The sequence below is a fragment of the Terrapene carolina genome, unplaced genomic scaffold (assembly GCF_002925995.2).
Source record: "Terrapene carolina triunguis isolate 2854851 unplaced genomic scaffold, T_m_triunguis-2.0 Scaffold211, whole genome shotgun sequence".
Lineage (NCBI taxonomy): Eukaryota > Metazoa > Chordata > Testudines > Emydidae > Terrapene > Terrapene triunguis.
In genome coordinates, this window is record NW_020664562.1 from 32,859,255 (window position 1) to 32,882,034 (window position 22,780).

General features: G+C 43.7%; 1 protein-coding gene across 1 annotated transcript in view; it reads right to left on the minus strand.

Annotated features, from left to right (window-relative positions):
* Positions 1-22,780, minus strand: part of LOC112109815 (medium-chain specific acyl-CoA dehydrogenase, mitochondrial) — a 43,905-nt gene that overhangs the window by 18,759 nt on the left and 2,366 nt on the right. Inside the window, exons 2-6 of the mRNA XM_026655995.1 lie at positions 19,335-19,431; positions 14,439-14,536; positions 14,265-14,334; positions 9,790-9,890; positions 9,616-9,696 (exon numbers count right to left, since the gene is read on the minus strand). Of these exons, the coding sequence (XP_026511780.1) occupies positions 9,616-9,696; positions 9,790-9,890; positions 14,265-14,334; positions 14,439-14,536; positions 19,335-19,431 (447 nt within the window). The remainder of the gene's footprint in view (positions 1-9,615; positions 9,697-9,789; positions 9,891-14,264; positions 14,335-14,438; positions 14,537-19,334; positions 19,432-22,780) is intronic.

Sequence of the window (22,780 nt, forward strand, 5' to 3'; positions counted from 1 at the left end):
ACTTTAGGGTACAGACGTGGGGACCCGCATGAAGACCCCCTAAATTTATTTTTACCAGTTTAGGTTAAAAACTCCCCTATTCCTTGAATTAAGTAACACTGCCACCACCAAGTGATTTAAACAAACATTTAGGGAGGGCCACTTGGAGCCCTACCTTCCCCAAATATCCCCCCAAGCCCCTACACCCCCTTTCCTGGGGAGGCTTGAGAATAATATCCTCACAAATTGGTACAGGTGAACATAGACCCAAACCCTTGGATCTTAAAACGATGAAAAATCAATCAGGTTCTTAAAAGAAGAATTTTAATTAAGAAAAGGTAAAAGAATTACCTCCGTAAAATCGGGATGGTAAGTACTTTACAGAATAACAAAAGACTCAAGAACATAGAGGATCTCCCCTCTAGGCAAAACCTTAAAGTTACAAATCCAGGGATAAACTTCCCTCTAGACAAAACCTCCCTCTAGACAAGGAAAATCACAAGCCAAAATAAAAGCAAGCTAACGCATTTCCTTATTATTACTTACTAATTCTAACTGAGTTGGATTGCTTGCCTTCTTGATCTGTCTCCGGCAAGCGCACAGAACAGACAGACAAAACAAAGCCTTTTCCCCCTCCCCAGATTTGAAAGTATCTTGTCCCCTTATTGGTCCTTTTGGTCAGGTGCCAGCTAGGTTACCTGAGTTTCTTAACCCTTTACAGGTAAAAGGATTTTGTACCTCTGGCCAGGAGGGATTTTATAGTACTGTAGACAGAAAGATGGTTACCCTTCCCTTTATATTTATGACAAGCACAAATGAGCCTCTGTGTCACGATGAGGCATGTCTTGGTTTAGCTGTTAAAGAAATGTTGTCTTTCCACCCTTCATGTATCATAGTATCAGAAATAACACTGACTGAGATGGCATTCATACTTGCCAAAAAATTAACTGTTATGCTCTGACAATCAGTCTATCATTACAAATACAAATACACACAACAATGGGCTGTCAAGTATGTAATACATACATACGTACACACACACACACACACCCACACACCTCCACCCACCATAAACACATGGAAACATATTCCTCTCACGTTCCTCTCTCTACATGCAAACTTGAACTGTTTTTCCTAATAGATCCCATCAAGGACCTGGTGAAGCCCTTTACAAAGATGGCAATTGATAAAGATCATCAGGAAAGTGGGGCTCACATATAAACTTTAGTTTTATCTTTCGGATACAGTACAAAGCAAATCTTGATACACCTCTACCCCGATATAACGCTGTCCTCGGGAGCCAAAAAAATCTTACCACGTTATAGATGAAACCGCATTATAGCTAACTTGCTTTGATCCGCCAGAGTGCGCAGCCCCGCCCCCCCGGAGCACTGCTTTATCGTGTTATATCCGAATTCGTATTATATCGGGTCGCGTTATATCGGGGTAGAGGTGTACTAAAGATACCACAACATTAGGGGTGCTCTATTCTATCTAGGATCTGACAGGGTGGAAGCTCACAATAAGCCACTGTCATGAATAAGAATAATAAATACATGTATTGCAAACTTAAAGCTAAATTACTTGGACCACCAAAACTAAAATTTCCACATTTGAGATTAGGATATTGAAAAGCTACTTACTGATGCTGTCCTCTAAGTATTTAAAAAAACACCACCACACAGGGTCAAATGAGTCCAAGCAACTTAGTGACTAATTGGCTTACTATTCTGATAAAACTTCAATAATAGATAAGAACATAAGAATGGCCATACTTTGGGTCAGATCAAAGATTCATCTAGCCCAGTATTCTGTCTTCCGACAGTGGCCAATGCCAGGTGCCCCAGACTCAATGAACAGAACAGGTAATCATCAAGTGATCCATTCCCAGCTTCTGGCAAACAGAGGCTAGGACACCATCCCTGCCCATCCTGGCTAATAGCCATTTATGGACCTAGCCTCCATTAATTTATCTAGTTCTTTTTTGACCCCTGTTATAGTCTTATCCTTCACAACATTCTCTGGCAAAGAATTCCACAGGTTGGCTGTGTGTTGTGTGAAGAAATACTTCCTTTTGTTTGATTTTAAACCTGCTGCCTATTCATTTCATTTGGTGACCCCTGGTTCTTGTGTTATGAGAAGGAATAAATAACACTTCCTTATTTGCTTTCTCCACACCAGTCATGATTTTATAGACCTCTATCATATCCCCCCCCCCTTGTCTCTTTTCCAAGCTGAAGAGTCCTAGTTTTATTAATCTCTCCTCATATGGAAGCTGTTTCATACCCCTAATAAATTTTTGTTGCCCTTTTCTGAACCTTTTCCAATTCCAATTACATCTTTTTTGAGATGGGGTGATCACTACTGCACGCAGTCTTTAAGACGTGGGCATACTATGGATTTATATAGAGGCAATATGATATTTTCTGTCTTCTTATCTATCCCTTTCTTAATGATGCCCAACATTCTGTTCGCTTTTTTGACTGCCACTGTACATGGAATGGATTTTTTCAGAGAACTATCCACAATGACTCCAAGATTTCTTTCTTGAGTGGTAACAGCTAATTTAGACCCAATCATTTTATATGTATAGTGGGGATTATGTTTTCCAATGTGCATTACTCTGCATTTATCAACATTGAATTTCATCTGCCATTTTGCTGTCCAGTCACCCAGTTTTGAGAGATCCTTTTGTAGCTCTTAGCAGTCTGCATGGGACTGAACTATCTTGAGTAGTTTTTTGTTTGTTTGTTTTTAACATCTGCAAATTTTATCACCTCACTGTTTACTCCTTTTTCCAGAGCATTTATGAAAATGCTGAATAGGACTGAGCCCAGTAAAGACCCTGGTGGACACCACTATTTACCTCTCTCCATTCTGAAAACTGACTATTTACTCCTACCCTTTGTTTCCTATCTTTTAACCAGTTAGCAATCCATGAGAGAACCTTCACTCTTGTCTCATGACTGCTTACTTTGCTTACGAGCCTTTGGTGAGGGACCTAGTCAAAGGCTTTCTGAAAATCTAAATATACTATATCCACTGGATCCTCCTTGTCCACATGCTTGTTGACCCCCTCAAAGAATTCTAGTAGATTAGTGAGGCATGATTTCCCTTTTCAAAAACCATGTTAACTATTTCCCAACAAATTATGTTCATCTATGTGTCTGACAATTTTGTTCCTTACTATAGTTTCAACCAGTTTGCCCGGTACTGAAGTCAGGTTTACGGTCTGTAATTGCTGGGTTCACCTCTGGAGCCCTTTTTAAAAAACTGGCGTCACATTAGCTATCCTCCTGTCATTTGGTACAGAAGCTGGTTTAAATGATAGGTTACAAACTACAGTTAGTAGTCCTACAATTTCACATTTGAGTTCCTTCAGAACTCTTGGGTGAATACCATCTGGTCCTGGTGACTTATTACTGTTTAGTTTAGCAATTTATTCCAAAACCTCCTCTAATGACACCTCAATCTGGGACAGTTATTCATATCTGTCACCTAAAAAGAACGGCTCGGGTTTTGGAATCTCCCTCACATCCGCAACTGCGAGACTGATGCAAAGAATTAATTTAGTTTCTCCACAATGGCCTTATTGTCCTTGAGTGCTCCTTTAGCATCTCAATCGTCCAGTAGCCTCATTAGTTATTTAGCAGGCTTCCTGCTTCTGATGTTCGTAAAAAATTTTTGCTATTATTTTTTGAGTCTTTGGCTAACTGTTCTTCAAAATTTGTTTTGCCTTCCTATTTATATTTTTACACTTCATTTTCCTCACTAAGGGTATGTCTACACTACGAGGGTAGTTCGATTTTACTTAAATCGAATATGTGTAATCGATATTGCAAAGTCGAACGTGTGTGTCCACACTAAGGACAGTAATTCGACTTTGTGAGTCCACACTAACGGGGCGAGCGTCGATATTGGAAGCGGTGCACTGTGGGCAGCTATCCCACAGTTCCCGCAGTCCCCGCTGCCCATTGGAATTCTGGGTCGAGCCCCCAATGCCTTCTGGGTAAAAAAATGTGGCGAGGGTGCTTTTGGGTAACTGTCGTCATCCGTCAGTCACTACCGCCCTGCCACCCTCCCTGAAAGCGCCGGCGGGAAATCAGTTCGCGCACTTTTTGATCAGTGACAGCGCGGACGCCACAGCACTGCGATCATGGATCCCGCTGCGACCATCGCTGCAGTTGTGGCCGTTCTCAACGCCTCGCACCTTATCATACACCTTTCCCACAGGCAGATGCAGAGAAATCAGGCGAGGAGGCTACGGCACCGCCGTGAGGGCCTGAAGTCGGAGAGTAGCACAGAGCTGTCAGAAACCACGAGCCCCAGCGCCCAGGACATCACGGTGGCAATGGGGCATGTGGATTTTGTTGAACGGCGATTCTGGGCCCGGGAAACAAGCACGGACTGGTGGGACCGCATAGTGCTTCAGGTCTGGGATGAATCCCAGTGGCTGCGAAACTTTCGCATGCGGAAGGGGACTTTCCTGGAACTTTGTGACTTGCTGTCCCCTGCCCTGAAGCGCAAGGACACCCGCATGCGAGCAGCCCTGACTGTCCAGAAGCGAGTGGCCATAGCCCTCTGGAAGCTTGCAACGCCGGACAGCTACCGGTCAGTCGCGAACCACTTTGGTGTGGGCAAATCTACCGTGGGGGTTGTTGTCATGCAAGTAGCCAAGGCAATCGTCAAGGTACTGCTGTCAAAGGTAGTGACCCTGGGAAACGCGCAGGTCATCATAGATGGCTTCGCCGCGATGGGATTCCCAAACTGCGGTGGGGCTATAGATGGGACTCACATCCCTATCCTGGGACCAGGCCACCAGGCCAGCCAGTACATCAATAGAAAGGGCTACTTTTCAATGGTGCTGCAAGCACTGGTGGACCATCGGGGACGGTTTACAAACATCTACGTCGGATGGCCGGGCAAGGTTCATGACGCTCGCGTGTTCAGGAACTCTGGTCTGTTTAGACGGCTGCAGGAAGGTATTTACTTCCCGGACCACAAGATAACTGTTGGGGATGTGGAGATGCCTACAGTGATCCTCGGGGACCCAGCCTACCCGCTAATGCCCTGGCTCATGAAGCCCTATACTGGCGCCCTGGACACAGAAAAAGAACTGTTCAACTACCGGCTGAGCAAGTGCAGAATGGTGGTGGAGTGTGCTTTTGGCCGTCTCAAGGGGAGATGGAGAAGCTTACTCACTCGCTGTGATCTCAGCGAAACCAAAATCCCCATCGTTATTGCAGCTTGCTGTGTGCTCCACAATCTGTGTGAGAGCAAGGGGGAGACCTTTATGGCGGGGTGGGAGGTTGAGGCAAATAGCCTGGCTGCTGATTACGCCCAGCCAGACAGCCGGGCGATTAGAAGAGCCCAGCGGGACGCGCTGTGCATCCGGGAGGCTTTGAAAGCCAGTTTCAAGGCTGAGCAGGGTACCCAGTGACTTTTAAGTTTGTGGACACAGAGGCAGAACTTGCCCCCGTTTCTTTACCCAGTTGCCGTCGACTATCCTCTCCAATTACATACCCCCTTCACCCCCTTCCCAAAAAATAAAATCTGTTCTGTTTTGTTAATGGACACCGTTGTCTTTATTACTGTTTTCGCGGGAATGTTTTAAACCTGGGACGCAGACTGTGGCGGGGGGCGGGTTTAGGGTTGTGATGCAAATGATGCTTCTAAACTCCAGGAATGACAGGCTCCGCGGTGGTGGACTGGTTGTTTCAACGGAGCCTGCCAGCCCTCCTGGCCGGGACTGCGTGTATGTGTCGGCTATGTGACTGTCTTGCAGGGGGAGGAGGGTTACAGATCCCCTGCTGCGCGGCTCTGTGATGCAGGGTAAGGACCGCTGCATAAGATCTGTAACTGCCCTCCCCCGCCACCAAGTCACAGAGCAACACCACCGCCCCCACCACACAAAACATGAAAACCACCTCCCAGACTGACCAGGATAACTAGTCACTGCACTGTATATGTGCCCTGCTGCTGCACCTGCCCCCTGCTAAAGGTGACTGTCCTGTCCAATGACCAAGCCCCTTCCCCCCCCTTCAGACAGACTCCCCTCCAAAAGAAGAGGATGGAAACAGAAATGAACAGAAACGTATTCTTTATTAACAACCGCACATGGAACGGGGGGGTGAAACTTGGACGGGGTCTTGTGTGAGGCGGGTAGGAAAGGACTTTTCAAATTTTGGGGAATGAGAGCCTTCTAGTGCTAGAGCAGTCCGCAGGGGTGGAGTGAAATTTTTCACGGCCCCTTCCACCCCTCCGTGTTTGGACTTTGGGTGAGGGGGGTATGGGACTTGGTGGCGGGGCAGGGCAGTTACAGAGAGACTGCAGCGGGGCTCTCTCCTCCTGCCTCCGGTCCTGCAGAACATCCACAAGGCGGCGGAGCGTGTCCGTTTGCTCCCTCATTAGTCCAAGCAGCGTTTGAGTAGCCTGCCTGTCCTCCTGTCGCCACCTCTCCTCCCGTTCCATGTTTGCCCGGTGCATTTGGGACAAGTTCTCCCTCCACTGTGTCTGCTGGGCTGCCTGTGCTCGGGAGCATCCCATTAGTTCTGCAAACATGTCTTCCCGTGTCCTCTTCTTCCTCCTCCTAATGTGCGCTAGCCTCTGGGCAGATGTGGCTGTGGGAATTGGAAAAAGGGAGTGAATTCCTGAGATAGAGCAATGTATCTGTGAACAGAGAACATAGTCTTTCTCTGTCAACAAGACCATGCAGAGCACCTATCACACGCGCACTGAGGACTAGGTCGAATTTTCGGCCCTCGCCTACAGTGCCTGCGGTCTTGCTGTGGCGAGCTGAGGAGCAGGGCTGGACACCGGACTTTGTCTAGCTGGCAAACATGATAAGCCGTAGACTTGTGGCCGCTTAAAACTTTAAGAGTGGCACTGGCCTCCTTTCACATAGAAAGCAATGCGAGTCTCTGCTGGCAGCAATCCTGCAAGCATGAACTCTGGCCCTGTCCCACCCCCTCGCGGCTGTAAACCGCGTGGCTGTAAACCGGCGGTTGCAGTTCTATAAAGGGACGGGCAAGCAGTCCCAATACTAACTTTCCCCTACCTAATTCACAGCAGGGAGTCATGCCAGACATCACCCTCCTGAAGGTCTCCGAGAGCCAGAAGGAGAAGATGCTCCGGGACAGCCTGCAGAAACCGGGGCCATTTGCTGCACTGCTCTGCAAGGCCATGATCCCGGAGTACCTGCTGGCGTTGTGGCAGGGAAACGTGTCCTACCACGGGGGGCCTAATAAGCTCTCCCTGCCCAGGAACCTGCTGATGAGGCTGGAAAAACACCTGCAGGAGGTGTATGAGGAGTTCTCCCCGGAGGATGTCGCCTCTATCCCCGGTTACATTGACCAGTTCTTGGCTTAGGTGCCCTTGGAGGGACAAATGACTGCAGGGTTTTGGGCACTATAATCATGAAGCGGACATTGTGCAATTTTTTGAAAATGGTTCGGACTATATATTGAGGCGCCCAAAGACAGACTAATCATGATACACTTTGCACTGATTCCCCTTTTGTTTGACTTTCCTGTTTACATGTTTTGAAGCACTTTACCCACTGTTCATATTTTCAATCTTCCTGTTTTGTTGCAAATAAATGTTTACATGTTTTAAAGCACTTTAGCTACTGTTAATATTTTAAATACGCCAGTTATGTTGTAAATAAATGTTTAGATATTTAAAACACTTACTGCTTGATCCTTCCCCTGAATCTGTGTCTGGGGTAACGGCTGGGGAGGGTTGGTAGGGGATCTCTGTCAGGGTGATGAAGAGCTCCTGGCTGTCGGGCAAATCAGCGTTGTAAGCGCTGTCTACTGCCTCGTCCTCCTCATCTCCTTCCTCCTCTTCCCCGTCCGCTGAGGAACCGGCCGCGGACAATATCCCATCCTCAGAGTCCACGGTCAGGGGTGGGGTGGTGGTGGCGGCCGCACCTAGGATGGAATGCAGTGCCTCGTAGAAACGGGATGTGTGGGGCTGGGATCCAGAGCGTCCGTTTACCTCTTTGGTCTTCTGGTAGCCTTGTCTCAGCTCCTTGATTTTCACGCGGCACTGCGTTGCATCCCGGCTGTAGCCTCTCTCTGCCATGGCTTTAGAGATCTTCTCATAGGTCTTTGCATTCCGTCTTTTGGAGCGCAGCTCGGAAAGCACGGACTCATCTCCCCACACAGCGATGAGATCCAAGACTTCCCGATCCGTCCATGCTGGGGCCCTCTTTCTATTGGATTGCACGGCCATCTCTGCTGGAGAGCTCTGCATCGTTGCCACTGCTGACACTGCTGCTGAGCTCGCCACGGTGTCCAAACAGAAACTGCGCTTCAAACTGCCCAGACAGGAAAAGGAATTCAAATTTTCCCGGGGTGTGGCTGGTCAGAGCATCCGAGCTCGGACTGCTGTCCAGAGCGTCAACAGAGTGGTGCACTGTGGGATAGCTCCCGGAGCTATTAGCGTCGATTTCCATCCACACCTAGCCTAATTCGACATGGCCATGTCGAATTTAGCGCTACTCCTCTCGTTGGGGAGGATTACAGAAATCGATTTAAAGAGAGCTCTATGTCGAACTAAATGGCTTCCTGGTGTGGACGGGTGCAGGGTTAATTCGATATAACGGCGCTAAATTCGACATAAAAGCCTAGTGTAGACCAGGCCTAAGATTTAACTTCCACTTTATAAAGGATGTCTTTTTTGTCTCTCACTGCTTCTTTTACTTTGTTGTTTAGCCACGGTGGCTCTCTTTGGTTCTCTTACTATGTTTTTTAATTTGGGGGATACATTTAAGTTGAGCCTCTATTATGGTGTCTTTAAAAAGTTTCCATGCAGCTTGCAAGGGTTTTACTTTTGGTGCTTTACCTTTTCATTTCTGTTTAACTAACCTCCTCGTTTTTGTGTAGTTCCCCTTTCTGAAATTAAATGCTACAGTGTTGGGCCGCTGTGGTATTTTCCTCGCCACAGGGATATTAAATTTAATTATAGTATAGTCACTATTACCAAACGGTCCAGATATATTTATCAATCTAGTTTCTATACTTCAACTCTAATGTGATACATGTGCATGACCCTTGTCCAGGGTCACACATTCTTTGTGCCTTAATTTCCACATATGAGAGTGTGAAGTGCTTTGAAATCTGGAGCTAAAAATGCAAAGGAATGTTTTATGTTTATCCTGTTCTTTTGTAATGCTCTATTTTTGGCTGCTTAGTTATGCAGCCTTTATTGAAGTAGACATCTGAATCTTCACCATATTCTAGATACAGCAGCTACTGAGAGTTTATAGTACTTCAGATTGTTTTTATGCCCTAAGGTGTTGGGCCATACTTTTAATTATTTTCTGAAATCTGCCTCTGATTACATAAATGTGATTTTTTTCGACCTCCCACCCACCACGCCTCTTCTTGAAAGAAAAGTTAGATTTTGAGACAATTATGTTAGGATTCCTGGTTGACTGTACTCCAAATAACTTCTATTTGCTAACTGAATGTGTTCCACTTACTATCCCTGATCTTACAGTAAATTTTGATGTCTAGTTATATTTAAGTACCTATTTGGATTAAGTACATATCTCTTTACATTTTCTTCAAAAGAAAGCAAAATAAGATATCATGGACCATGAGCATTCTACAAAGTAGCAGCTACACTTACACACATCAATGGCTCCTCAGTCATTCTCCCCAAATATTTCTTCTGCTGTTGCTCATTTCCTGCAATGATGACTGGCATTTGCTACAAGAGAAGATTTATTCTTTTAAAATAGTGAACAGAATTCTATAAACTCTAGTAAAAAATAATAGAAAAATAAAACAACATAAGACTTACTCCCAAGGAATTCGCTTCAATAGCAGTTTGGACCCCTGTACATCCATAAGCTAGTTCTTCTGTAATAAGGCAACTTTCAAAAGTGCCAAGGCCCAGTCCACCTACAGTTAAATAGTTTATTTACCAAAAATAGTTTACAGCCAAAACATGCAACAATTCTTTATACAGATAAATTCAAGGAAATATCAAAAACATATCCCCTTGGATATGTATGTATTTATCACATTTTATCCAAACAGTCAATTCCCCAGGCATGAGAATTTAGAGTTTTGTCAAATAAGTAAGACTATTTAAAAAAAATAAAATTTCATACTCCAGGGTTTCTGTGAGCGATCTGCTTGGCAAGCTACAAAGAACTGAGACAAAAGTATTTTTGTACGAACTTCTTGTTGCCAATACTCTTGGCTCTCCCCACTCCATACTGGATCCTTTTGCCTCCAGATTCTAGCTGTTATCCAGCCAGCCGAGAATTTTCCTGGAGTATAAGAGTTCTGAGCTGAAAAGCTGGCAGTGTGGACTCCTACACCATCCTACTTCTGGCCCAAATTTAAGGCATGTGCTCCAAATAGTCTCCAATTGGCAAATGATCCCTCTGGAGTCAGCCCTTGGGCTGCTCTAACTTGTGCCAGAGCCTAGGCCAAGACAGACAGAGAAATTGGGGAGTAATAATCAGCTCCCTGACATTTCCCCTACTAAACCAAATAGATGCCAGCCATAGGAGAGAATCTGGCCCTAAATTGATAGGTCTCAATCTAACCTCCAGTTTCCACAGTCAGTCTGAGTAGTCCTTTAAAGCCTACAGAGGATAGTGTCTTTTTTGTGATTGCATGGCATTGTTACCAGACTTGAGGCCTGCAACAAAATTTTTTCTACAATGATCACTCTTGATTAATTCCATATCATATTTAGACATTGTAGTGAGATTCCTTCAAAAATACACTAGTTAAAAAAAAAAAAAAAAAATCACTGAAGTTAACTGTGTACCTTCTTCTAAATCACACTACAAAAGAAAATCTGCTAGGAAGAGATGAGGTCCTCCTGACATGGAAGGGGAACAACATCTCCTAGCAAGGAGAGTTTAAAGCTATGTTCAAAAAGTGACAGGTGACCAAAGCCCATCGATAGGCCTAAAGAAGGCAATCATAAAAGAAGATTAGGTGTTGGGGGTGTGGCGGGACATGGAAAATTACAGTAAGGTCATAGGAGCGACAAGAGAATAATCAGTGGGGGAAACTGTTCAACATCTTAGATTTCTATACACAAATGCAAGGAGTTTATTCCCCAAACAGGAAGAAGTGGAAGAGAGTTGTACGTAAGCTAAATGATAACTAAATTGGCATCACAGAAACTTGGTGGGATAAGTCTCATGACTGGAATATTGGTAGAGAGAGGTATAGCTTGTTCAGAAAGGACAGGAAGGGAAAAAAGGGAGGAGGTGTTGCATTATACATCAAGAATATATATATATGCATGAGTTCTGAGGTCCAGGAAAAGGTAAGAGGCAGACCAGCTGAAAAAGTCTCTGGGTAAAGATAAAAGAGGGAAAAAAGGGTCATGGTAGGGGTCTATATAGGCCACCACATCAGGAAGAGGAGGTGGAGAAGACATTTCCAGAACAAACAAATATCCAAAAATGCAAGACTTACTAGTAATAAAGGACTTTAACTTCCCAGACACCTGTTGGGAAAGTAATATGGCAAAACACAATTTCCAGTAAGTCTTGGGATGTATTGGGGACAATTTTTTGCTCCAGAAAGTGAAGGAAGTAACCAAGAGGACAGCCATTTTAGACTTGATGGGGAATTGGTTGTGAATCTGAAGAGAGAAGGCAATTTGGGTGAAAGTGATCATGAAATAATAGATTTCCTGATTCTAAGGAAAGGAAGGAGCTAGAGCAGCCAAATAAATGACAATGGACTTCAACAAAGTAGACAAACTCAGGAAACTGATAGGTAAGGTCTCATGGGAAGAAAATGTAAGGGATAAAGGAGTTCAGGAGAGCTGGCAGTTTCTCAAGACAACAATATTAAAGGCACAACTGCAAACTATTCTGATGCAGAGGAAAGATAGAACCATATTGGCCTCTTAACTATTTTTCCTATCAGGGGCTGTTCAATTACCGGAAAATTGAAAAAGGAATCCTACCAGAAGTGGAAAGGATGAAAAGAGGAGTACAAAAGAACAGCACAAGTATGAAGGGACAAAATCAGAAAGACTAAGGCACAAAATAAGTTAAACATAGCAAGGGACCTAAAAGGTAATAAGAGGTTCCTTAAATACAGTAAAGAAAGAAAAAAAAAAAAAAGAAAAAGAAAAAAAAGCTTAAATCCTCTAATTAACAGGGAAGGAGAGCTAATAACTGATGACATCAAGAAGGCTAGGTGTTTAATGCCTATTTTGCTTCAGTCTTCACTAAAAATGGTCAAACTTCAACACAATAAATATTAACAAGAAGGGTGAAGAAAAGCCAAAATAGGTGAAGAACAGGTTAAAGAATTTTTGAATAAATTAGAAGTATTCAAGTCCACAGGGCCTGATGAAATTCATCCTTGGGTACTTAAAGAACTAGCTGAAGCAATCTCGAACCCAGTAACAATTATCATCAAGAACTTGAGAGGACTGGAAAAGGGCAAACATAGCACCTATCTTTAAAAAGGAGACAAAGATGACCCGGGAAATTATAGACCCATCAGCCTAACTCCAAAACCTGGAAAGATACTGGAACAAATTATTAAACAATGAATTTGTAAGCACCTACAGGACAATAGGGTTATAAATAATAGCCTGCATGGATTTGTCAAGACCAAATCATGTCAAACCAACCTAATTTCGTCTTTGACAGGGTTACTGGCTTAGTGGATGAGGGGAAGCTGTAGACATAGTATCTCTTGATTTTAGTAAAGCTCTTGACACAGTTCCACAAGACATTTTCATAGGCTAACTAGGGAAATGTCGTCTAGATGAAATTACTATAAGGTTGGTGCAAAACTGGAAAGACAGACTGTACTCAAAGAGTAGTTATCAAATGTTCGCTGTCAAACTGGGAGGACATATTTAGTGAAGTCCCACAGGGGTCAGTCCTGCATCTGATACTAGTCAATAATTTCTTTAATGACTTGAATAATGGAGTGATGGGGAGGGAATGATTACAAAATTTGCCAATGACACAAAACTAATAGAGGTTGGGAGCACTTTGGAGAACAGAATTAGAATTCAAAAGGACATTGAAAAATTGGTCTGAATCAACAGGATGAAATTCAATAAAGACAAGCAGAAAGTAATTAGGAAGGAAAATCAAATACGCAACTACAAAATGGGGAATACTTGGCTAGTTGATAGAACTGCTGAAAAGGATCGGGGGGGGGTACTAGCTGATCACAAATTGAACTGGAGTCAACAATGTGATGCAGCTGCGAAAAAGGCGATCATTATATTAAAAGGAATGTCGAATATAAGACATGGAAAGTAATTGCCCAGCTCAGTTACTTGGAGGGGGAGGGATAGCTCAGTGGTTTGAGCATTAGCCTGCTAAACCCAGGGTTGTGAGTTCAATCCTTGAGGGGGCCATTTAGGGATCTAGGGCAAAAATCTGCCTGGAGCCGGGTCCTGCTTTGAGCAGGGGATTGGACTCCTCCTGAGGTCCCTTCCAACCCTGATATTCTATGATTCAGTTTGCACTGGTGAGACCCAGGTTGGAGTACTGTACAAATTCTGGGTACCACACTAGGAAAGACACAGAAACTGGAGAGAGTCCAGAGTAGTGCAACAAAAATGATAAAAAGTTTAGAAACCCTGATTTATGATGAAATGTTAAGAAAACTGAACACATTTAGTCTGGAGAAAAAACCTGATAGTCTTCAAATTGTTACGGACTGCTATAAAGAAGACTGATCAACTGCTCTCCACGTCCACTGAAAGTAGGACAGGAAGTAATGGGCTTAATTGGCAGTGAGGGAGAATTAGGTTAGATATTAGGAAAATCTTTCTAGCTATAAGGGTAGTTAAGCTCTTGAATAGGCTTCCAGAGGAGGTTGTGGAATCCCCATCACTAGAGGTTTTTAAAAACAGATTGGAGAAACACTTGTCAGGGATGTCCAAGTTTACTTGGTCCTGCTTCAGCATAGGAGGCTGGAGTTGATGACTTTTCAATGTCCCTTCCAGCTCTACATTCTGTGATTCTATGATAATACTGTATGTTTTTTCCAGTAGAAGCCCCCAGCCTCTAGTATGTTAGTGAATGTTGTTGTATTCATGTATTTTCACTTTTAATATCTAGGAATTTTTAATCATGCACTGAACAAGTCAGCCTGCCTATTGAATATACCTGTTATTGCTTTACGTCTTCAAATTCGGAGTAGTTTATTTAGTACCAACCACATAACGTTACCTTAATAAAAAAAAAAGGGGGGGGGGTCCTCCGTAGCATTCTTCTTCATTTCTTTTATTTTATAAGCTTAAAAAAGCTGCTTACTCACCACAACTTTCTGGTATGTGTGAATTCATCAGACCAAGTTCCCATGCCCGTTTTATAAGGGGAACAGGATACTGAAAAGAAAGTATTTACACTCTCAGTCATTCAGTTAATTTCTCAGAACTGGAAAATGTGGAATATCCACACCTATTTTCCCACAAAAATATGGCAAGCCTACCTCTCCAGTTTTGTCATATTGTGCAGCAACAGGGATGATTTCCTCTCTAGCAAATTTACGAGCAGTAGCTTGAAACTCTCTCTGTTCATCACTGAGCTCTAGAAAACAAAACATTTTAGTCACAAATTCTACACTACAGTTAGTCTTACTGCTTGTTAGAACTACTGATCTACTTCAGTGCTCGCTCTAATTTTTCCCACCCATGTGCGGAATGAATTTTGTTATGTGCACCAATATGGAGGTGATGTGTAACACATCACCTCCATATTGGTGCACATAACAAAATTCATGTGATGGTGGTGGGGCCAAGGGGTTCAGAGTGTGGGAGGGAGCTCAGGGCTAGGGCTGAGGGTTGGAGGGCAGGGGTGTGAAGGCTCTGGCTGGGGGTGCGGGCTCTGGGGTGGGGCCGGGGATGAGGGATTTAGGGCTGGAGCAGAGGATTGGGTGCAGGGGTGTGAGGGCTCTGGGGTGGGGCCATGGATGAGGGGTTTGGGGTGCAGGCTGCCCCGGGGCTACAGCAGGGAGAGAGGACTCCCCACCAGCTGTCTCTCCCTGCAGCAGCACCTGGGCTGGGGGGATGGGGGGGGAAAGAGGGGCCTCTCCCCGCCACGTCAGCTCCGGGGTTGAGGCTGCAGGATAGGTGCCCCTTCCCCGGACGTGCCTGGGGCCATGCCGCAGCAGAGTTGGGGCTGGCAGGTCCCCAGGCAGGTTCCCTGAGCTCCTGCACAGTGCTAAATAGGCTGCTGTGCAGCTTACAGGGAACTTAGATCTGCTCCCACCTGAAGCACGGGGGGAGGGAGGGGAGGAGGGAGAGAAAAGAAAAAACATCCTCAGTTGCCTCCTGGGGGCCAAAAAGGCTCAGCCTTCCCCTACCTAGGTGAAAAGTGGAGATTATGCTCTTAACAACATGTACAATGCACTTATTATTGATGATACTGCAGAACATTGAAAATGTCAATGTGGGTGTGAGGCTTCCCAGGGTTGTGAGGCACCTCATCACCACCTGCCCTTAGTGTGAGGAAATCTTGTCTGTGCCTACTGAGTCAGCTCCCTGATTCCATCAGCTTCTGGTAACACAAGCACTGCCTTCCAGGCCCACAGGCCTTGCACTCTCTGTACAAGTTACCGACAGGCACACACCAATCTTCAAGTCCTCTGCATGTCCTTCTGGAGTGCCTATCCCCTTATCCACTGAAAACTCTCAGAACTCCCAGATTCTCTACTTTCAAAGGAACAGTACACACCAAATTACTAGTTTCATGTCAAGATCACCACTCTGCTTAACACATGGCCCTTAGATATATTTACAGTAAAAACAAGAATAAGTTTAGTATCAAAGAACAGAGATTCAAATGAAAGCCAGTAAGAATATTGTAAACAAATGGTTACATACAAAACAAAATCCTAACATGCCTTCTGGAGCCTAAACTTAACTCACAGGACATACCTGTGTTTCCTACAGGATAGCATACCCCAAATTCTTTTCCCAGCATTTTCAAGTAGGATGGCTCAGACCAGTGGTCTCCAACCTTTTTACACACAAGATCACTTTTTGAATTTAAGTGCAACCCAGGATTTACTCCACCCCTTTCCCAAAGTCCTGCCCCGCTCACTCCATCCCCCCCTCCCTTAAATTGCTCGCTTTCCCCCACCCTCACTCACTTTCACCAGGCTGGGGCAGGAGGTTGGGGTTCTGGAGGGGGTACAAGCTCTGGGCTGGGGCCAAGGGGTTCAGAGTGTGAGAGGGGGTTCTGGGTTGTGGGGTGGGGCAGAGTGTCAGGGTGCAGCAGGGGGTATGGGGTGCTGGCTCTGGGCTAGGGCAGGAGGTTCGGGGTGCAGGCTCCGGGAGGGAACTCAGGGCTGGGGGTTGGTGCAGGCTCCTGCTGGGCAGCACTACCCTCAGGCAGCTCCTGGTTGGCGGTGCAGTGGGGCTGAGGCAGGCTCCCTGCCTGCCCTGGCCCCACACTGCTCCCGGAAGGGGCCGACATGCCCCGGCCTGGCCCCCGGGGGTGGGGAACGTGGCTCCACGCATTGCCCCTCTCTGCAGGCACCATCCTCGCAGCTCCGATTGGCCGCAGTTCCCCATTCCCAGCCAATGGGAGCTGCGGGGGTGGTGCTTGCAGGCAGGAGCAGCACGTGGAGACCCCTGCCCCCACCCCCACATGGGGACATGCTGCACTGGCCGCTTCTGGGAGCGGCGTGGGGCAGGCAGGGAGCCTGCCTTAGCAGCAGCCCTGCTACACCACACGCCCGGACTTTTAGCAACCGGAGATCGTGATCAACTGGGAGAATCTCCAGGATTGACCAGTCGATCGCAATCGACCGGTTGGTGACCACTGGCTTAGACCCTCCTTTTGTAAGATCAGCTTGTCTTCCCAGACTAAAGGATGAAATCTAATCTCCTTTCTACTTCTTTTATGCAGTTACAGAATATGGTCCTTTAGCCCAGAAGGTCCCCTCTTCAGAGGCTTATCTTGGGGTTACTTTGTCTTTGTAAATCTCGGGCCTGCATCTGGCCCAGACAGCAAACATAGCCTGTCTCCAAGTATGTCCATTGTTTTCTGTGCTGATTGAATTGGCCTGGAGGCATATAATACACAGTAGACAAGCAGAAAGATAAGTGTTTACTACTCACTTTCTGCCTAGTATCTGTTTATCGCCTTCCAGTGATCTGTCTTAACTTACATAATTTTCAATATATACACACAAATCCTTACGCATGATCTTCATACACATTTCATAATGGCTATGATGACCAGTGTGAAACATGCTTTCAGCAAAGATCTTACATTACTCCTTTTGGAGAACCCAGGGGATACCTATAATCCTATGTACTGTTGTGCCCTCTGTCAGTTGGCACCAAGAGGTTTCTGGGTCACAGTGGGGGAGACATTAAAAAAAAATTAGTTTATAATCAAAATGAATAATACAAGGAACACTGTACTGATTGGAATAGAGAAGGGGGATGAGGAATGTGAGGGCTTGGTGGATTCCTGCCCCCTAGTTCCAAGGTTCCTGACATATTGCACAGAATACAGGGCCTTGTCTTTAAGCAACAGTCTGCTACACAGAAGATACAGACGTTCCAGGTGTCTTTTCTTTGGAGGTTGCTCAACCAACTACTAAATATTTATTGCAATTGCATCTACACAATCAAATCAAGTGCGTTAGTCCAAGTATCTTAAACATTTAATACCGGACAGAAAAGCATTGTGCAAGTTCACAAGGGGCAGGCTTACCAATGGATAAAGCCTACAAGTATGTGGCCTACATCTTCTAACTGACAATAGCAGCAAAGTGGGGAGTCACAAAGGAGCTACTCATAGTCATTAACAGCACATGTGATCACGCCACATCTGAAGCAATTGAACTTTACCCAAAGATGACATGGAAGGTCAAAACTTGGGGGTTGGAATGTTGGATCTCTCACGATATAGGCACTGGCTATGTTTGAAGCTTGTCCTTGCCACCTAGTATGTGCCCTGAGGGTGATATTGAGTTTCCTTAGAATTGTCCAAATGGGATGCCGTGGGCTAAGACATTGTTTCAAGGGATTAAACACATCTTTAAACAAGGATAGATATGGCATGTCTTGCACCTTAAGGAGTAAATTCTGCAAGGCAACTTGTCAGCTGATGTCAGGAGGGGCGATGTTAGACAGAACCGGCAGCAAGGCCAGGATGGGCAGTCTCATAGTACCTGTTATTACACCTATGGTTTCATTCTGCTGAGTGCCTATTAGTCCTGTGTGAAAAGAGCTGAGCCATACTGGGAGCAATATCCTGCTACAGAATAGCTCAAGCAAACCCAGAATTTTTTAGTGGGGTATAATGCAGTTATGTTCTCACCATATACCCTGCTTTGGCAGGGGAAACCAAAGCTGCAACTATCAGGCCAAGTCTTTCAGATCCAGCCAGCATGGACCGTCAAGCTTCCTCAGCGAATCAAATACTGAGCAGTCCCAGTTCAGCTTAATGTTAACAATGCAGCAGAAATCAGGTATTTTCAAAGCAGTACATCTCATACTCTTCCAAATATCTAGCTACCGCCTCTCCAACAACAACACTTCAATTATAATTATGTGCTCATATCAGGATGAACTCGTACACCTGCTAAATTATTTGAATTTATTATGTCACTAGACTACAATGTATCATAACCACTGGACAGGTAGTAAGTTGAAAAGTTAAGATGGTTATACTGTTACAGGAAGCCCTTGTGGAGCCACTTTCATCTCAAGTTAAAGGATGCCTCTATTTAAAGAGTTCATATAAACTTGATGTATGACACTTCAAAAGAGAGAAACTATGGGTCCAAAACATTGTCAGGACCAAGCCACTACTATATCTCTCTCATTACTAATGAAAACTACACATGAAAACAGATGAGAGAATCACACTTCTGTATGTGGTTACAAAAAGTGACCTGAGCAGACTTTTGAAAATCTAAATTGTTATAACTTAAATTACATCTAAACCATATTCTTTCAAATATAACAGTTTTCATGCTCCTTTAAGACGATTTGTATTTCAAAAGAAAGCCATTTGAGTTAGTTATTCAAGGGCAGAAAGATTCCACCACTGAAAAACTCCAAAAGAAGTTGAGTTTTGTTCTTTTTAAATCCAACTCTACATACATACACACACGGGTTTTCTGACCTGACCAAGAAAGGAATTTTGGCTCTTAAAAATATTTTTTAAAAGAAAGAGAATAATCAATGAAAATAGGGCTTTCGTATGAAAGTGTTTTCTCAACCTGAACTACCGCATCACCCTGCATTGCAATAATATGGAACACATTCCTGAGCTATTGCAGGACAGTTACTTTCTCCAGATTGTAACAAATTTTAGATATAAACTGCTTAGCAACATTGCTTCAGACCCACAGAGTACTTACCAAAACTAAAGCCAGCTCCAGGTTTAATTTGATGTGACACTTGAGCAGCTTGACTAGATTGTGATCTCCAGCCACATTGAGCAATGCTTTGAAGCACCTGTTTAAAATAAAGGAATATGAGATTTAACATGCTCACAATGCAAAGCTTCTTGGAGCCTTAAGAACTACTGGATTGGTTTATAACACATTAAAATTTAAATACAGACACACATTCATCTTTCTAAACAATACTGCATCAAGTGTTGCAAAATAATTACAACTGTTTTTAAAAGTTTTGGCTATTTTAGGTCCTGATCCTGCAACGTGTAGCACATGGGCAGACTGCTTGTCTGCATGGAACCCAAGACTTCAGTGGGGCTGTGTGTAGGTCCAGCAGTCCAACTATGCACTACATGTTGCAGCACTGGGGCCTTGAAAAAGCAGAAGAAAAAAAAAGTGTAATATAAGCACTGATTTTTTTTCTCCTGTTTTAAATTAACCTTTTACATCTATTTACAACCTTAATGCCAGTTTAATAATATTCTGCCTAGAAATCAGCATTTGCCAGAATATATTGTTTGGAAAATCTCAATCTGAGAAATTCATGGAGCATGCGTTATTTTCTGTTTGCTTTTTTGGTAAGGAACTACTACCCCAGATGGCTAGTGATCTATGGTCACTTTGCTCCAGAAGTTTGTGACTCAGCAGTAAATATGGAGTTTATTTTCCTCTCTAAAGTTGATCATTGACTTTTTCCATTCCATTTTTCTGCTGTGCTTCTTACGTTCTTTGCTTCCTAGGTGGTGGGAGGTATATTGTTTATTATAGCATAAGGCATGCTGTGAACAGAAGTACAGTGCTTAACCACCACAAGATTCCACCATGCAATTTCTGCTTAAGACTGATGAGATAGCGCCAACATTTCCTCAAAGAAGAAAAACACACAGATTTTTCAAGGGTTTTCTTTTTTGGGGGTGGGAGCCGGGGGTGAAGAGGGGAGAGCAGCAGTGAACTGGATCAAATGAAGCACGCACAGTGAAAAGCAATTTGATAAGTCCAGCAAAGTAAGTATGAGCTGGTCCTCGATTTGGTAGTTTAGTGTTCAGACTTTGTGTAAAAGTCAACTGCATGAGACTTTTAAGAGCATACTTTGCAAACAATATTAAACCCACTGAACATTCCTTTGAGAATACAGTTACATATGTGTCATGAACATACAGCTACGGGTAGCATAAAATCCCTCCTTTACCGGTAAAAGGTTAAGAAGCTCAAATAATCTGGTTGGCACCTGACCAAAAGGACCAATAAGGGGAGAAGTTACTTTCAAATCTGTGGGGGAAGGTTTTTGCTTGGTGCTGTGTGTGTTGTTCTCTCTGAGACAAAGAGAGAGACCAAGCAAGTAATCCAGCTCCTACTGAAATACTATTTCTGTAATATTAGATGTAAGTAATAGCAAGGAAATGCGTTATATTTTCTTTTGGTTTAGCTTGTGAATTTTCCCTATGCTAAGAGTGAGGTTTATTCCTGGTTTTTTTTTTTTTTAACGTTAAAGTTTTGCCTAGAGGGGAATCCTCTGTGTTTTAAATCTTATTACCCTGTAAAATTACCTTCCATCCTGATTTTACAGAGGTGCTTCTTTTTTTCTTTGTAATAAAATTCTGTTTTTAAGAATCTGATTGGTTTTTAGTGTCCTAAAAACCCAAGGGTCTGGTCTGTGCTCACCTTGGTTACCTATTTGGTTGGTATATTATTCTCAAGCCTCCCCAGGAAAGGGGGTGAAGGGGCTTGGGTGGATATTTTGGGGAAACAGGAACTCCAAGTGGTCCTTTTCCTGAATCTTTGTCTAACTCACTTGGTGGTGGCAGCGATACCATCCCAGGGCAAGGAATTTGTGCCTTGGGGAAGTTTTTAACCTAAACTGGTGGAATTATAAGCTTAGGGGGTCTTTCATGCGGGTCCCCACATCTGTACCTCAGAGTTCAAAGTGGGGAGGGAATCTTGACAATATGGAACAATGAATTTGACCAAATGTAAGTTACTTTCAGCACAGCATTTCACCTTCCTAAGAGGTCCCTCCCTTTACTGATTTCTAAGATAAGCTGAACATAAGACATCATAGTGTTTCAATAAATGACATAGTAATGACAAGTTATCTTTAAAGACTATATAATGCCATAATTAGACACTTTCTTAGTAGCAAGGATTTTGTTTTGGCTAAAAGGTCCATCATTCTCTTGATAAGTATAGAAGATAACACATGATCTGTCAGATGCCTGGAAACAGCATAACAGACACATAGTATGCAGCATTAAAATGTTTGATTCATCAAACTAATGCAGAAAACACTACAATTACTTCATTGGAGACTATGGCAAACAATCGTCAAATCTCAGAAAGGAAGAAAGCAGATCGCTCGTTTGATGGCAGAAGAAACATGGTGGGACACAAAATTAGACTAGCAACCAGACTGAAGATACAAAATGAAGTTCCACTGGATCAAATTTTCTATAAAAACTGCCTCCCAAAAATTACAAGTTAAAATAGACGTGGTAGTTAGAGAGCAATTAAGAGGTATACACAAGGAAAAAATCCTTTCTGAGTTTTTTTTTTTTTTTTAAATAGATGGACAGTTTTGAAGGTAAGGAGATACAGGAAGACAACTTCAGATGGCAAGAGAAGAGAAGCAAGCTATAGTATACTTGAATGTTGCATAACCATCTTGAATTGGTAAGTAAGCAAGTTATTAATAGTTCCCTAATTCATTCCTCTGTAAGAAATTATTTGATTACTTATGTTATAAGTCCTCACTCTTTGAGTAGGAAGTTATGAATTCTTGGAGGCTTTATCTTTTGGATAGTGCGTTCAGTTAAAATGTGACAGTTTGTTACTTCACAAAGAAACATGGAAAATTTTATAGAAAAACAATACTGCCCTTATCCCTACCTTGAAGAGACGGGGATGAGGGGAGGGAAGTTATGTCTACTATGAATAAATGGTGTACTTCACTTTCTTATATTTCTGTCTATGGGCCAAATGACTGCTATGATTATTGATACAGCATACAGAACCATGCAAAATTGTCTAAAAATGTCTAAGTGACAGATCTGAAACACGTTAGGGACTTGGATCCTTCAAATTTTCTTGATTTCAATGTCACTGACTAGGACGGTATACTTTATTATATCAGGACAGCTGGTTTTGGAAAGGCTTTTTCTAATTTTCATCTTGCCAAAAGTTTGTAACCATTTCTTTTGGATGCAGCCCTTGTGGCAGTCACTCATGCCTTTGGGAATCTAATAGCTTTGTTTAGGCTAGGAAAAGGGATTGACTTTGGGTTGGGCTTAGCTCTTACCTAGGCTATAACTCAACCTGCTAAAATCATGCTAAACACACTACCCTGCATCTACACAAGGAAAAGCAGTCAACTTTAGTTTAGATTTACCAAAACTATCTTAGCTAAGCCCACC